We start from the raw sequence: 17978 nt of genomic DNA on the forward strand, positions 1-17978 counted from the left end.
AGTCACACATGGAGCTCTTTCAGCTCCACAAGCAACCACAACCCGATCTGTGATATTTGTGGGAACTGAGTAATAAATGAGGCTGCTACCTCAATGTACTTCTGAGTTTAAAATAAATAAACCAGAGTGATGTCTTATGTTCTTTGTGAAGCCAAGATTTGAATTACAGCACTTATTTTTTAGATTTACCAGATACATTAGGTGTTTCTGCACTATCGTATCAGATCAGTATTGCCGATACCAGCTTGAATTTTACTCAGTATTGGATCGAAAAGGAAATCTGTGGTATTGAACATCACTACTTCATAAGGCTGATAAGTCCCAGGTGAGTAGGCTGAAGAATGGGAAATTCCAAACTCCACCCCAAAGGGGAGGAGAAACCTGCTTACCTCACTAGGGTTTAGAGAGAACAACCAGTGCAAATTATGACTCTTTCAAACTTCTAGCGATGTTAAAGGTGGAATGGGAGTGAAACTCAGCAACCATTTTGAAATTCTGAATCAAGGGCAAATCTGTCAGTTTTAAAATCAAACCGGAATCAAAATCCTACAGAACAATAACTTATACTGTATGAAAGTTAAATGCAATAAGACCTGAAACCTTTCTACACTGCATAAAAATAAAGGCTAAAACCCCAGCATATATCAGCTTACAGAAGATGATTAAAGACTGGATGACAGCAAGGCTAAAGCTTCAAGCAATCATTGTTAAACACAAGTAATAAATCAAGGTCATTAAGAAAGCAAAGTCATCAAAGACTTTAAATACTGAGTAAGAGTAGAAAAGTCCTACGTATGCACCCATCTGTTTACAGTTTTAACACTTCTAAAAATGTTCAAGGCTCAGTGGTGCCACTATAAGGACAGTTTACTGTAAACAATGACACTATTAGCTGAAGCTGAGCCTAATGTGTAATGTTATTTGTCAATGTCAAAGATGGTGTTATGTGAGAGCATTTGGATGATCTGGTAAGAAGTCTTGCAGCAGCCTTTTGTACCAGCTGTAGACAATCAAAGGAGATTTTACTGAGTCAGGTAAAAAGTGAGTGGCAGTAGTGATAAAATAAAAGCATGAATAGTAATCTCCCTCTGACATTTAGATACAACAGGACTGCACAAACCAGAACTTTAACATGCAACTGTCCAACAGTTTCCCATCAAAAGTCACTCTCAGATCTCCAACAGGTGATTTAACATAACAAGATAGGAATGACCGGAGGAACCAGATTTGGGCACAAATAAGAAATTCTATTTCATTCAACTGATGGAAATTATTGGACATCCATAACTTTATACAGTTCAAACAAATTTGATAATGGCTACAATGATAATAATACTTCAGCCGTCATAAAATTAGCCTGTCCTTTAAAAGCAACCTCAAAGTTAGTTTGCGCAGGCACATTTTTACACCTCTAGCAATACATGTAAGGGCGTGTGAAAAACTTCTTTCGTATTCTCTGGCAAATTCCGACAAAATACATAAATATGGATTTCTGAAGTGCCTATGGTGACGAAAGGGCATTAGATGCCGCAGGAAAAGCACAACATTTTTCTACTCTACTTGAGCACTCAAGGTACTTTATACAATATGCATCATTCACACACATTCAAGCAAGCCCTTCGGTATCTTTGTAAATCATCTATTCCCCTCCTCTCGTCATTGTTCCTCCTATGGGAGTCACAAACTAAGGAGAAGAGGAAGGAATGAGCGCAAGAGGATGAGAAGGAGAAATAAGTCATTTACCAAAATGAGAAACCCCCTTTTGTGTGGAGTTTGCATGTTCTTCCCTTGTCTGCGTGGGTTTCCTCCTGCAGTCCAAAGACATGGGGTTAGGTTAACTGGTCACTCTAAATTGCCCATAGGTGTGAGTGTGAATGGTTGTCTGTCTCTCTGTGTTGGGCCTGCGACAGGCTGGTGACCTGTACAGGGTGTACCCTGCCTCTCGCCCTATGTCAGCTGGAACAGACTCCAGCCCCCCATTTAGGTTTAGTGATTAACTATATATCTAGCTATATTATTCCTTATCATGCATCATCCTAAAATTCTAAACAGAATTTGACCGCATTATTATTTAGGGTCATTTTAGCATTCACACTGACAACAGTAGCAACTCTAACAATAAACAGTTCATTTGATTATTGGAATATTTTGATTTTATCAGCTGTGCTGCTGCCCGTGTTGTATTGCAGACACATGGAAGCAGGCAGGCCTGAATGGAAAGCAGGTTGTTTATTGACTCTTGACAGGTAAACCAAAAGGGAACTGAAAACTGTAAACTACTGACACAAAACTAGAAAAACACACCAGGGGAAGGAAACTGATACTCTGACAATGGGAGGATAAGTAGAAGGGAAATCAAGGAAGTGGAGACAGCTGTGGAGAACAAGGTACATCCATCCATCCATTTTCTTTCTTTTGGAGGGTGCCTGTGGCTCAGGAGTTAGAACAGGGCACCTATTAATCGGAAGGATGGCAGTTAGATTCCTGCTGCTCTGAGCTGCATGCCAAAGTATCTTTGGGCATGAAAATAAACCCCAAGCTGCTCTCCGAGTATGCAACCATCGGAGTATGAATGTGTTTCGTTTCGATTATTAAGATCCCCATTAGCTACAGCAATACTGCAGCTATTCTTCCTGGGGTCTCCAATCTTCAAAGCGTGAACGTTAGATAGAAAGCACTTTGAAATAGAAAACATGTTTGCTATGTGTGTGAATAGGTAAACGTGTTGTATAAAGCGGTTTGAGTGCTCATCTAGAGTAGAAAAGTGCTATATAAGAGCTAATCTATTTACCAACTCAGTGGATGTTTTGATTTAAAACCACGTGTGACTGGAGCCCTCATGCACTCATTAGATTAAACATTATTTTGATCAAATTGATCAAGGACCAAAGAGGACATTCCAGCACAGGTGGATGCAATGGACTAGCAGAGAAACACAGGGAAACACTAAGAGAACTAAAGTCTCTAAAATACAGAAGAATATGAATCTAAACACAAGACTGCAAACCTGAAATTTAATCCCTACCAATTTTACAATATTTTATAAACTTAAAAACAAGAATAAAACCCTCAAAATAAAGAGTTTGCAATCAACTACAGTAATAAAAAACAAAACAATCTAATCTCCACTCTAGAAAAACAACAGCACACAACATAACCCAAACAGACCTGCAGCAAAATAATAAGTTTAAGAAATGACCAAAGTTGATTCTGTCTCTGGATTACAGTCTCTTCAGGACCTCCATGAGCAATCTGTTTCACTTTTCATACAGTGTTGCTGTAAATACATTTCTTCACTGCATCGAGCGAAAGCTGCTGTTGTTTCATGAGTCAGCGAAGGTGTGAACAACTGTTTACTGTAAATCATGCCTCTGCTCAGTGGAGCTGAGCTTAGGTTTAGGTATTTGAAGTCTAAGACTAAGTTAGCCATGGCTCTCCGTCAGTTTGTGTGCTGTTCCACTGTGATGTTCATTCTTTTTTGCAAAGGTGAGAAAGCTTGATTTTTCTAGTTATTGAGGTTATACCAGCAGTGGAAGAAGTACAAGACCAAACAGAGGTACAAATGTAGGCTATTCTGGGAAAAATGTTCTTTCAGGATAATGTGAAGGGCAATTTCACCAGGATATAGCTGCAAGATGGAAAAAAAAAGGTCTGTCATGATCCCTGGTTTGTGAAAGGGGTTTCAGTGTTCAATCAATGTTTCTTATTTGGTATGGTTGGCAGGGTTCATAGTTTTTGATTAGTTTTAAGCTGAGATTTTTTCTTTTGCTTCAGTTATTCTTTGAGCATTTTGAGTTCTGGCCTTGTTGTTTTAGAATTCTGCTTACTCTTCAGTGCCTACTGTCATGGTCAGCTGTGCTACTGCCCATGTTGGGAGCCTGATGGCATGGTCCAGGGTCCACTGGACCCCGTGTTTTTGTTTGCTTGATTTTGTCTGTTCTGTTTTGGGTTTTGATTGTGGGGCTTGGTTATGTTTTGCTTCCTAGCTCCTTGTGTTTACTGTGTCAAGTCTGCGTCTTTCTTCCCCCGTCTGACTTCCTGTTTTATTTTGATAGTTGTCCGGTCTCTGTTGTGTTCAGTTTTGACTTTCCCTGGTCTTGTCTTAGTAATTAGTGTCACCTGTGTTCCCAGTTGTTCCCACTTCCCTCATTATCCTCTTGTGTATTTAAGTCCAGTGTTTTCTCTGCCTGTTGTTGACTTATGTTCTCCTGCTGTGTGGTCCTGGTTTGCTTTGGCGTTTCAGTCAGGTATTTTTCCTCTGCTTTTGTTGCCAGTAGCTCTGCCTAGTCTGGCTTTCTGTTCAGCTCCTGTAAATAAAGTGGATTTTAAGTCTAACCTCTGCCTGGCGTATCCTGCATTGGGGTCCTCCTTCCTGCCTGCCACTGGTGATGGTACAATGAGGCCCCGTGGATGTGTCGATTCTTTCTGGCCAACTGATTCACCAAAAACCTGATCACACGAAGCCCCTTTTAACACCTCATTTAGGAGTGCTGACATCTGCTGGTCATTTGATGTACAGCAGTCTGCTGTTCGCTGGTGGACCTTTTAGCATAATTATGCAATTCTGTCAAAATCTCCATTGACGGTATTGTAAAGCCAGATTAAATAAATCTATGCTGATTGTGGTATATTAATAAAATATAAGAAACTTTAATGATCCCACAATGGGGACATTTGCATATTACAGCAGCTAAAGTACAGAGAAGGATAAAATAAAATGAAATAAAATATACAACACTATAAATATATATATATTATATGTGTATATAGTAGTATGTAGATATATATGTATATTATGTATCTATTATATATCTGTCTATATGTATATATGTCTATATCTGTTCTCTCTGTCTATCTGTCTATCTCTGTCTCTCTCTATCTCTCTCTCTGTCTCTCTCTGTCTCTCTGTCTCTCCTCTCTCTCCTGTCTCTCTCTCTGTCTCTCTGTGTGTCTCTCTCTCTCTCTCTGTCTCTCCTTCTCTCTCTCTCTCTCTCTCTCTGTGTCTCTCTCTCTCTCTCTCTTCTCTGTCTCTCTCTGTCTCTCTCTTTCTCCTGTCCATCTTGCCTGCGCTTCCCCTGCGCTTCCTTTCGCTTCCTTCCTTCCGCTTGTCCTTCTTCGCTTCCTTTTTTTCCTCGCGTCCCCCCCCTCTCTCTCTCTGTGTCTCTCTCTCTCTGTGCTCCCTCCTCTTGTCTCTCTCTCTCTCTCTCTGTTCTCTCTCTCTCTCTCTCTCTCTCTTCTCTCTCTGTGTCTCTCTCTCTCCTGTGTCTATCTCTCCCTCTGTGTGTCTCTCTTCTTCCTCTCTCTCTCCTCTCTCTCTCTCCTCTCTCTCTGTCTCCTTCTCTCTCTCTCTCTCTCTCTCCCTCTCTCTCTCTCCTCTCGCTCTCTCTCTTCTCTCTCTCTCTGTCTCTCTGTGTTCTCTCTCTCTCTCTCTCTCTCTCTCTCTCTCTCTCTCTGTCCCATCTCTCTCTGTGTCTCTCTCTATCTCTCTCTCCCTCTCTGTCCTCCGCTCGTGTCTCTCTCCTCTCTCTCTCTCTCCTGTCTCTCTCTCTCTTGTCTCTCTGTCTCTCTCTCTATATATGTATATATATATATATGTGTATATGTATATATATATATATATATTTATATATATATATGTATATATATATATATATATATATATATATATATATATGTATGTATATATAAATTCATATATATATATGTATACATATATATATATGTATACATATATATCAGGGGCTTCTGATTATGCTGCTGTAACAGTGGATCAGACTCGCATCACCCAGAACGCTTCCTCTTTCCCGCGGCTTATTCAGCAACTCGGTTCACGTAATGAAGCAGTCACGTGATTTCAGAAAACGGGGCCGCATTTAGCTTTTGTCACTGTACGGGCCTCGACGCGGGCTTCGTTTGGACACGCCCCCTTTTGCTCGGCACAGGCCTCGGGGCTTCCGTGCAAGACGTAACATCACTGCCTGCCACACAGCCGATTCATGACACCTGAGCTGATTGAAACATCACCCACTTTGTACACTGGTCAGCAATGATTTTGCTACCTGGAGAAAATACTGATATAAGTCTTTTCAGGTATCCTGATTCCAAATCTGTAATCAGAATTTCTCTAGGACCTTAGGTTCTTGAGTTAAGCACATGTCAATATTTAGCTTGCTGTACTTGCGCTTGTCACCCAAATGTAGAGTGTGCTAAGATTTTCTCATTTTGAAACTGAACAGAATTTACCAATAATTTTGGTGATTTGGGGGTGCTAAATCCAAATATGGTCATTAAAATTCAATCAACTAAAGTTTAGCTGCCAATATTGAGGATCAACAATGCCAGAAATGTGCAGTTTCTTACAGTGACTGCTTTGATCTGTCAATAGATTAAAAACAAAGTTTTAGTGCTACATCAAGTGAGGGAATAGTGTTTCTGGGTCCAAAGTGATGCCAAGCTTAAAACTGGGATCTTTGATGGACCCCAAGTCACTGAACTTATTAGAGACAAAGACTTTCCATCTAAGCTCAGACCCCTTGAACTAAGAGCAGGGAAATCATTTGTTCAGGTGGTACACAATTTCGTGGGCAACCACAAAGCCACAAACTATGAAGAACTAGTTGACGACATGCTCGTATCATTCAAACGTTGTCTGGACTTCTATGCACCCAATTTGAGTGATGTGAGCGATGAGCTTCATCAAGATATCTCTGAAATGGAGACCAGGTGCCAGGGGCGCTATAACGCAAACATGATGGGCGACTACTGCTGGTTTCGTGAAGCGCAAGCGTTTGTCACACTTTTGAACTTTTTAGGCAGACTAATTGTGGACTGTATTAGTTTGAAATTCGTCATATGATTGATTTTGGTATCTGTCTTTTTTTTTTTTGGTCTTTTCAGCTTGATTTGATAGTTTTCCTGTGGAGATAGACAGGAAAGCGGGGAGGAGAAATGTTGTATGTTCATGGTGTACTTTTCTATTAAAATCACTGATGTCGAGTTTGGAGATTGGCATTTATTGGCATAGTCACGTAACTCAAGAGCCTGACATGCTAGAGAAATTATGTTTGCCTATTTGGAATCAGCATACCTAAATTAGTGAAAATCAGTTGTTTTTCTTCATGTAGCAGACAAAAAGGGTTTTTGAATGTTGCACCTGTGCAAACAGGCGAGGTGGTGGGGTCGCCATTCTATAAACATGTATAAAAATTTTAATTTTATGCCTTTGTTATTTGTGTCATGGTCCTGGGCCGCTGGCCCAGTGTTTTTTGTTATCTGTTGTATTTGCCCTCAGTTATTTCTAGTTCCTTGTGTCTCCCAGTATTCTGTGTCAGGTTTGCATCTCTGTACCCTCATCATACTTCCTGTTTTATTTTGATAGTCGTCTGGCCCCTGTCTGTTGTATTCAGTTTTGCTTCCCCCTGGTCTCGTCTTGGTTATCAGCATCACCTGTGTTCCCACCTGTTTCCTCGTCCCTCATCAATCCTTCTGTGTATTTAAGTCCAGTGTTTTTGCTGTTTGTTGTTGCGTTGTCTGCTCCCTGGCTGTGTACTTTCTGTATTCTTCCTTGGTTTTCAGTTCATGCCTGATAGTATTTCAGTTTTGTTACCTTTCCTGGTTCAGCCCTGCACTTCGTCTAAAAAAAGACTGTTTACCTCTTACCTCGTCTGCCTTGGGGTCCCCTTTCTTGCCTGTTACACAGCTGATCTGTGACAACTTGATAATTTGACAAGTTTTGAATGTTTACATTTAGTGACTAATTGCATAATTCTGGAGATATTAATCTTTATATATATCATCCTAAAATTTCTAAAATTACACAGCAGTCAGGGTTGAATTGAGAGCAAATCATTTATTGACTCTTGACATGTAAACCAAAAAAAAAAAGCTGAAAACTCTAAACTACTGGGTGGCAGTGGAGCAGTGGGTAGGTGCTCAACTCGCAACCGGAGGGTCACTGGCTCAAGTCCCCGTCTGAGCGCATGCTGTCATTGTGCCCCTGGACAAGATAAGTGTGAATGTGTTTGGTGGTGGTCGGAGGGGCCGTAGGTGCGAATTGGCAGCCACACTTCTGTCAGACTGCCTCAGGGCAGCTGTGGCTACATTAGTAGCTTATCACCACCAAGTATGATTGAGGTGTGAATGAATAGTAAAGTGTCTTTGAGTACCTTGAAAAGTGCGATATAAGTCTAAGGCATTATTATTATTACTGAAATATAAAAGAAATAAAAACACTGGGGGTAGGAAACTGATGCTCTGACCAATGGGAGTACAGCACTCCACAGACATCTGTGGAGGTTGGATAGATGTGACTCTTCAGTAGTTCAGTTAGTGTTTGGCACTACTTGGGCAGGTTTAGGAAAAATTTGTGTTACGCTATGCACTTTTACATGATTAACCCTACACACTGAACAACTATGTAAATCTCCTAAACAACATCAGCTTTGATGGAATACTTAATAACCTTCAAGAATAAATTATAAACTTTCTCCTACTTGTTTATTATTATTAGCTATTGATTATTAGTTATTGTTTGAGAGGATAACAACTTTTGCTATTGTCAGGTTTCAGGCTGTGGCCAATGAGGCAGAGGACCCCAACGCAGGACTTGAAGCGAGGAGCTTAATTTAACTCTTGGTTTTTAATAGCAACTTAGACTGAGCTTGACATCACAAACTTGGTAACATAGACTTGGAGCGTAGACATAACTTGAACCATAAACATGAAGCATAGACATAAAGGCACACAGCAGGAAAAAAACAGACGATTAACTGACGAAAAACTGACGACGCGACCAGGAACAGAGCAAACCCAGGGGCTTAAATAACTAGTAACTAATAAACACTGAACACCGAGATGTGGAAAGACAAGAAAAGGACACAAAACCCCGACTAAACTCAAAACCATAACCAACTGAAGACCCACATGAAAGAAACCAAATAAACATAATCAGAGATAACAAAACATAACCAAAAGAACACAAAGCACTGGGCCACCGACCCAGGATCATGACAGCTCTCAAGTCACAACTATAAGTACTTTTTTGTTTTTGTTTTGTTGAACGAGTGAGAAAAATTGAAGGCACTGAATTATTTATTTGAAATATTTGTCATCCCATTTTTCAGGTTGTCATTCACAGCAGCCTGGTAAGTAAACAAAACCTGCTTTTCAAGATCTTCAAGTCTCTGGTTTGGTTTTAAACTTATTTATGACAGCTGAACAATAAAGAAAATACACAGTATGATCATTGTTTGATTCAGCGACAAAATTTCTTTGTTTTGTTTGCTGATTTTTTTTCTTTCTCATTTTGCTGCTGTGTTTATGGAGGTGGGGTTAAACAGCAGTCTGTGTCTCGCTGTCAGTCACAGACTACAAATAGCTATGACTATTTGATACATGTTAAACATCTACATGAAGGCCAGAACTCCAGATTTCCCACGAGAGCTTTGCATCATTTTGTCTGTCACCTGTGGGTGTTTTTAATGTTGTGGCTGATCAGTGTGCTCACTGTTTAACTGTCACCTGTTTTCTTCTGTCAGCATGTGGCACAGCTGTGAAGAACAGCAGAATCATGGGAGGTCAAGATGCATCCCCAGGAAGTTGGCCCTGGCAGGCAACTTTATTCACTGGTGAAAATTTGTGTGGCGGGTCTCTGATCACCAACCAGTGGGTGCTGACAGCTGCTTCCTGCTTAACACCGTGAGTCAGCACTGAAAGTTTACATTGTAGTGACTGCAGTGTTGCAGTATGGGGGTGCAGTGGTTAGCACTGTTGCCTCACAGCAGGAAGGTTCTTAGTTTGAACCTCTTTAAAGTAACAGAAACAAATGGAAAAAAAAAAAAATGTTCATACATGAACTGACTTTGGGTGTTCAGTGTTAGAGCTAGAGTCAGGTGCTTTAAATAAAACGATTCGATTACAGTGTGGTATCTGTTACTACACGTTTTGTGGTAGCGTTGATAATGATCAACATGAAATGCTATAAAGATAACTCTTTTCTTTTCTTCCAAGTTCTGTTTCCCCTTGGAAATTTGTGTTTGTGGGCCGCCATAATCTGTTGGGTTCAAACCCAAATCAAATGATTTGGCCACTGGAAAAAGTCACCTGCCATCCTAAGTACAACAGCTCAACACACGAGAACGACATCTGTCTTCTGAAGCTGGCGGCTCCTGTGAATTTCACTGAGAACATTCAGCCGATCTGCTTAGCCTCAGAAAACAGCACTTTCAACAGTGGCACCAGCAGCTGGATCACTGGTTTTGGACTTACTAGTAAGTTACAAAATATTTATTTTATGAGAATGATACTTGATTCCAAAAGAATCTCTTACTTTTGAAATTTCTCTAATTTAGGTGGTAGTTCCCACCCCACCATCCTACAGGAAGTGAATGTGCCAATAGTGGGAAACACTGAGTGCCAGTTGTCATATCAGAACATCTCGGAGATCACAGATAACATGATCTGCGCTGGGCTGAAAGCTGGAGGGAAGAATTTATGTGAGGTGACCAATGCAATGTCTTGTTGACGGCTATGAAGATCATGCTATTGTTTTTCTGTAACTGTACCCAGAATTACTGATGTTTTAGTCTGCCAGCTCTCAGGGTTTGTCCAAACTTTTTGCTTTATTGATATTTGAGTTTCAGCACAGCTGATTGCATTTGTTCCATAAATATTTTCAAAAAACCATGAGAATTTTTACCAACTGTCCATAAAAGGATTGAGCCCCTTGGTGCAACAGGTCAACCTGATAAAGTGGCTTTAAATGAAATTATAACTGCTGCTATTCAATGAAAGTTAATTACGAATGTGTCACAGTCCTGTGTCATTTGAGGTCTGTTATTGTTAAATTGCTTCCATTTTTTTCTTCATTTTTCTCTTGCTTTTAGTCATGGTTTTTTTTTTTTTTTTTTCTGAGACTCATTAGCAATAAAGCTGAGTTTCTGAGTTTATTCCCGTCTCTTATGGTCTGCATTTGGGTCCAAATCCTGCCTGTCGCTGTCAGGTTTTGGCTGTGGCAAGCGTGGCAGAGGACCCCAATGCAGGACTCACAGGAGGATGACAATAACTTAAATCTTTAACCCGAAATACAGGAATGTAGCATAAATATGGTCATGAACGTGGCGTAAACAAGTATATGGCATAAAGCACACAGCAGGGAGAAACCAACGAATAACTGACAACACGACAAAGAACTAAACAACACAGAGACCTTAAATACACTGGGCGACAATGAGGGAAAAGGGAAACAGGTGACAACACAGGTGAACGAAATACACTGACGAGACAGGGGGAAGTAAACCTAAACACAAAGCACAATGAACACAAGGTTGTCAAAACAAAACAGTAAGTGACCTAAACATGACACGTATGTAAACTTAACACAGAGGGAACCTAAATACCATGTACAAGGAAACAATGGGAAGATAACTAAACACAGAGAAGGGCCAAGACAGACAGCACACAGGAGCACAGGGAAGACCAGGACTAACATGGAAAACTAAACAAAGGCAAACTACAATCCCAATACTAAACTATAACTAAAACTAGAAATAGAAATAGAACAAAACAGAACTTCACAAATAGAACTCAAAACACTGGGCCACCGGTCCAGGATCATGACAATCGCAGAGCCATACATGACACAGTGTCATTTCTCTGTCATGTTTTAGATTGAGTTCAAACTTTGTTGGGACAGTTTTAGTTTTTAGAATTTTTGTGTGATATTTCTTATGGGAAAATATTAGGAATTGTGAACAGTTGCGTCATAGTTTTCATTTCTAAAACCACATGTCACTGATAAACTGACAACTCACAAACATCAAGAACCATTTTAAGCCCATCTGAGGAGCAGGTCCACCTTTAAATGACACCCACCTGTCCTAACAACATTTTTTCTTTTCACAGGGAGACTTGGGGGGACCACTCATTGTAAAAAATGATTCAGTTTGGGTCCAGAGTGGAGTTGCAAATGTTGGTGCTGCTAGCTGCGCCAATCCTGTGAGACCTGGAGTCTACGTTCGTGTGTCCCGGTACCAGAAATGGATCAGTGAAACAGTCACTGGGACACCACCAGGCTTCGTTACTGTCCTCTTCCCAGGCACTGACAGCAACTACACCAATCCCACACCATCACCAACCAATCCCCCCACCAATGTCACTGCTACTACTGTCCACACCACTGTCCACAGTGGTGAAAACCTGATCCACTTCACTCACTTCACCTCACTTTGTGCTCTTGTTGTGTTGCTCCATGTACTTGTTGGAAGTGGTGGAATGTAACTCAAAACATTTACTCAAACACTTTGCAAGTTTTCCTGCATGTTGTACTTTTTACTCATTTTACATTTATGGGACTGCTCGAGTTTCTAGTTTCTTTAAAAAGCCATTAATTAGATCTCTACAAACAAATTAAAAAAAATAAATCATTGTGCTTTCTTATCCATTGCATGACAGTAAATTAATTACACAATCGTTTTCATATCAGAATGAGGATTGTGAAGTGGTAAAAAACAAATAAATAAAAATTGTTTTCACACATGAGCTTGTTTCTGTGATTTGCTCAAAATCTGATTGAACTTTTTATAAATCTTTGCATTTTATGTCAGGATTCATTTTTAAAACATGGATAATAAAAATTAAAAATAAAACATTTATTTCTATGTATTCTATTTGCAAACAGCAGAACAAGCAGGAAGACACTTTCACAGGTCATTAACTTCCCAGCAGGGGGCATCTGATTACAAAAGGAAGTCAGATTGTCTAAAGGACGGTGATAAAATGACACTGCTGCTGACTTGCTTGAAAACTGTCAGTCAACATTTTCCTGAAGAGTTTATGGTATACACAGTTTCCCTTCCTGTTGAATGTGATCTTGCAAAATATGACCTCTTTAGAGTCAAAAGGAGATTATATATATATATATATATATATATATATATATATATATATATATATATATATACACACACACTCACACAGAGAGAGAGAGATAGAAAAATTGCACACCCAGCACTGGAACATTTTTTTTATATTGGAGGTAAAGTAAATTTCAGATTAAACCTGTCATGGCTGGGGCTAAAGGACTCAAGCAGGCAGAAATTCCAGGTTAGAGTTTGACAGTGTTTGTTTAGATTGTGCAGAGGGTAAGGGGGGGGGAAACAGGTATGCTTTCTTCTCTCTCTTGGGGTCCAATCCAATTTGCTCAAAACTCCGCTCTGGCCCTCTCCTGTGATGGTCCACAGGTCCAGAGCTCACATCTCTTATCTCAGCTGGAATGTTCTCGACTCCTTTCACTGGACTCCTGAGTATGAAAATAAAAGGGCAAAGATTAGCAAGATGGTGATTAATGGACCAGGAAGATTTGAAGGAGCGCTGTCTGCACTGACTGTTAACTGCAACGATCCACCAAAGACTAACTGCCACCGGCCAGCTTAAATAGGAGACTAGATGAGCCCGAACAGGTGTGTCTGCTCACTCCCAGGTGAGGCAGATGACGAGGGTGATGTGAAAGAGAGAGAGAGAGACACACACACACACACACACAGGAGGGTGGAGGGACCATGACAGTACCTGTGATTTCAAATGAAAATCTTGCTGCTGGGGAGTTTAATCTTGTGTGCATGACTTCTTTAAAAGATGCAAGACTGAGTACAAACACAGCGACAGCTTTGCAAGATCCACAGTTTATAGAGAGGAAGAGAGAGAAAGAAAGGCAGGCTTTACACGAGTGAGAAAATTGATGTATATTGACACAGTGTGAAAACAAGATAATTATGCTTAAACTGGTGTGTGCAGATTCCTTTTATACAGCAGTAAGGAGTCTTGAGCAGTAACGTGTTATTTTCTATTTGAAAACAGGACTTGGAGTATCACATTTTGATCTGCAGCTTTATTTTGCTTGCAACAAAACGTTTTTTGTGTGTTGTCTACAGTTTTGCTCTCAGATCTTTCTCTTGTTTGTCTGTTGGTTTAAAAATCTAATTGCACTAATTGATAACCTAAAGGAGAGCTCAGCATTCCTGTCAGTTTTAGTAAATGAAAACATTCACATCACTTTACTTGAAATGTGTTTGATGATGCTCTCATATGAAACTTTAAAACTGTGGCCAAACCTCATTGTTTTTAGTTGTCATTAAAGTACAGCAGCAGGATCAAATATTCTCCCATCTGAAATGTAAAATGCCTAAACAGGCTCAACCATCATCTGCTACATACACAGGCCCCTCCCTTAGAGAATTTCTTTTTTAGTATTAGTTTGGCGCCACCTGGTGGTGGAATTATGCACAATTCGAAACAGGCTACAACTACATTGTGTTTCAACACAATTCCCAAAAGGTTAACATCATATTTTTGTTAAACTAGACAAGAAAGGCCAGAAAGCAGAGTTTCATGAAAGTAAAGCATATGGCGGCAGTATCTGCCCATCCGAATGTATCCTAAAGCTTAACGAGTTAAAACCATAGACTGTATAGAAAAGCTGTTCATAGGCACTGTGAAAATGGAGAAATGGTTGTCCTGCATGTTGGTATACAGCATCTGCAGAAGTAAGTTAAATTCCTCTGTTGAAGCAATTTTGCAGCACACTGCACCTTGAAGTCTCTTTTTGTAAGTTCAGTGACTTGTAACGGCTGCTTAAAGAGACTGTAAGAACAAATCATTGAACAAATCATGACTTTCAAATTTCTAATATTTCAACAGGCAATATCTCCCACATGAATAATATGCTTATCCTGAAAATTGGTGTCCTGGGTAATTTTGACCCAGACTTTCAGAATCTGGCATCATACATGTTGTATCTTCTCTATTTATCAAGTTATTAAGCAGCAATATACTTCTGCCAAATATTTTCACAAAACCTTTATAAAACTAATGACCTTTAGGACAAAACTGAGAATCTATTCAAATGAACTGACTATGAAATATCTTTGTTGAACCATAAGAGAGAGTCAGCTGTGATTATTATTATAATGATGCTTCAGCTTCCACTACTTCTCTTGTTAGCAGTTTGGAAATTTGGCCACGTTGAGACTCCAAACCTGAAACAGACTTACCCATGATCATTTACTGTTATTATTCTGCTGCAGGTGTGCTTTGTTTCACTGATAATATTTGCAATGGATGGATAAGGAACTTTAGGTAAAAAACACCTACATTTCAAATGATTATAAAACAAGGAAGGAGATGAGAAAACAAGTAGAACTTTTGAGGAAATGTAGTTAGGATATGTAAAATTATGTTGACCAAGTGGCATTACCTTGGACAATTGCCCAGGTGCCCAACCGGACAGGCAAAAGCAAGCAAAAAAGTCATTTTTTTCACCTGGAACCCTTTTCTGAGTCCCTTAATCCCAATTTTATGCTTTCTACAGAGCTAATCTTCCCCAAACACACACACCTGTCCTAAAAATAATAGTAATATTACTAATATTAGTAATCATTTGTTTTGTTTAACCCCTGTAAAGTGTCTTTTGGTGTCATGAAAGGTGCTCACAAACAAAATGTATTATATTATTATAGTTAGCGGGGTTGGACTTATGGGTGAACCTAAACTGGCTGTAGGTGTGAATGTGGGTGTGAATGGGTCTCTCTGCAGCAGGCTGGTAACCTGTCCAGGGAGTACCCTGCCTCTCAAGCTTTGGCAGCTGGGACACTCCTTCAGTTTCTGGCTGAACAGAATGCGAGTAACAGGTTCGAGTGAGGACCACTTACCGCATATAACACAGCTAATGCATTTTCTACTGAGAGTGGCAAACCAAGAGAATAGGCCCAAGTTAAAGCAGAAAATTTTAGTCCGTTTTATCTCCTCCTTGAAAACAGAAGCAGTTATTATTGATATCTCAACAGAAACTGTGAATTCGCAGCGCAGTGTGCCACTCTCCCTCTGCTGATACGACTCCGTGCAGTTCTTTCTCATCTATATGACAGAAATCATTCCAGTAAGAGGCTATTTATTTAATTATATTTTCAATTTCAGTGTTAAAGTGAAGCAATAACTTATACACCTGCCTGTAATAAATATAACGCACGATTAAAAACATTAACCCCTGTAAGTTCAGTTACTGTACACTCGTGTGTCTCAGTCCCAGAATTATCTGTGGCACTGATGCCAATGAACAGCCAGGCTTTGGTACCTGCCCAGGCACTGACAGCAGCTTAGGCTTCACCTGTATCACTGCTGCTCCCTTTCATATGTGGCAACATATTTGTGCTGGTGGAAACATGACCCACTTCACTCACTTCAGCTTTCTTTGTGTTCTTATTGTGTCGCTCCATGTGTTTGCTGAATACTTGAGTATTTTGCTTTCATGACACTCTGAGGTGAAATTTTATGCCACTGCTTGAGTTTCTATTGACTTCGCTCTCCCTCTCTCGCCAGAACGGAAGAAGAAACAAACCCACTGAATCATTGGAGGGATTTTCCTTATGACTTATACATAACTGTACCACCAGGTGGCGCCAAGGTGAAGCTACAAGGGCAAATCGTTTGTGTGTGTGTGTGTGTGTGTGTGTGTGTGTGTTTGAAAATGAAAGTCTCTGATCCACAAGTTTCAAATGACAGCATCATGAAAACAGAATGTTTGTTTATTATGTTTTATTATGTTGGAATTTTTTCTGTCTATAACTATCATTTAAAACTATAGACAATGCTCTAAAAACATGTTTTGTGTTTTATTTAGGCACCTTGAGGCAGCTGTTTATTGAGCTTTGGTGCTACATAAGTAAAATTGAATTGAATGGTAAGTGAAAATAAGCTGTGAATTAAAATTTGAAGCTAAAAAAGTGTTGTTTGCAAACTGAAAATAACACTTTAGCAGTTCCGGACCATTCGCTGTCTGCATGCACCAGTTTAAACACAATATTCAACAAACTATGGATGTTGCCAAGCTGTCACTCATGGATCCTCTCTTAGATTTTTTGCAGAGGTCACACCCACAGAACTCAAACTCAAACAGAATAGTTTCAGCATGTTCATCACACACTTTACCTGCAATAAACGTTTTTGAGTGCATCAGAAAGATGTAACTGTGGCACAAATCTTCATCCGTGATGAATTCCAGTGACGCTCCTCGGAAGAATCTCTTGCGTCCTCTCTCTGAGTTGGTTTACATTAAAGTTTAGCTTTTATATTTAAACCACTCCCAGAGTTTGGCTATGTTTTCAGACTCCAATTGCAGCTTTGTTTTGTTTTATATATATTTTTTATTGTTTGTTTTTAGATATATAATTTCAAGCTGTGGTAAACACTGTTCAGAGTGACGAAGAGCTGAACTGTTCCAGCCTGAAACATGACACCTTGCAGAGCAAAAATAAAGAAAAGAAACACGTGCTGTAAACTGTCTCCTCATCTTGCACTTTTTTTAAAACCCGATCTCACATGAAAGCGGCGCTCACCCACCAAACCAAATATTCCAGCTCAGAGTTTCTTAGAATAAAACTGGGTTGAGAGGAATCTGACCAAAACAAAGTCCTCGTGGTCTGGATGAAAAGTGAGATGTCTGAGCATGCCCACATCTGTCTCCTTTGTTTCTCTGTCTCTTCTCCTCCACTTGTTCTTTCTCTTGAAGCACACAAAGATAGAGACTCATGCACATACGTTCAGCTACATGCATTGCAATGCGGTGGCATTCCACAACGGTGATTATCTGCAACCCCAATCATTTCTGTCTGCGGGGAGAGTGTGGGAAAACTTCAGACTGCGAGATCAGGCCGGAGCAGCTCCTCTTTTAACTTGAAATACAGAAACTCTGTAGAACAGCTTAAAGTTAGGAAAGGAAGCCTCTTCGTGCCAGATTCCGACACTCTCGCTGCAGTTTGTGAAAAAGTTGTGACTTTGAAACTACTTATTTGTGTTTTTGATGGGGAAAAAAAAAAACATGACCTGGGTCTCATATCTACAGATTTATGCCCAGGTACATGAAATGAATACTTTCAGTGGGTGAAGCTAGAACTTGAATGTAGTTAGAATTTATACATACATACAAA

At 39.9% G+C, this 17978-nt stretch overlaps 1 protein-coding gene across 1 annotated transcript; it reads left to right on the plus strand.

The window, feature by feature from the left end:
• The first annotated feature begins 3395 nt into the window (after nucleotides 1-3395).
• LOC115797344 (chymotrypsinogen A-like) lies at nucleotides 3396-12476 on the plus strand. The gene is made up of 6 exons (XM_030753902.1): nucleotides 3396-3486; nucleotides 9123-9143; nucleotides 9537-9696; nucleotides 10009-10268; nucleotides 10350-10498; nucleotides 11902-12476. The coding sequence occupies exons 1-6, from the start codon at nucleotides 3429-3431 to the stop codon at nucleotides 12274-12276; spliced, it is 1023 nt and encodes a 340-aa protein (XP_030609762.1). The 5' UTR covers nucleotides 3396-3428; the 3' UTR covers nucleotides 12277-12476.
• Nucleotides 12477-17978: the final 5502 nt, after the last annotated feature.

The sequence above is a fragment of the Archocentrus centrarchus genome, chromosome 18, assembly GCF_007364275.1.
Source record: "Archocentrus centrarchus isolate MPI-CPG fArcCen1 chromosome 18, fArcCen1, whole genome shotgun sequence".
NCBI lineage: Eukaryota > Metazoa > Chordata > Actinopteri > Cichliformes > Cichlidae > Archocentrus > Archocentrus centrarchus.

Bases quoted from the DNA above. Each gene is read 5' to 3' on its own strand.
- LOC115797344 (XM_030753902.1), top strand. From the start codon at position 3,429: ATGGCTCTCCGTCAGTTTGTGTGCTGTTCCACTGTGATGTTCATTCTT. The intron at 9,697-10,008 runs GTGAGTCAGCAC...TTTTCTTCCAAG, and splicing joins GCTGCTTCCTGCTTAACACC to TTCTGTTTCCCCTTGGAAAT. The intron at 10,269-10,349 runs GTAAGTTACAAA...TCTCTAATTTAG, and splicing joins CACTGGTTTTGGACTTACTA to GTGGTAGTTCCCACCCCACC.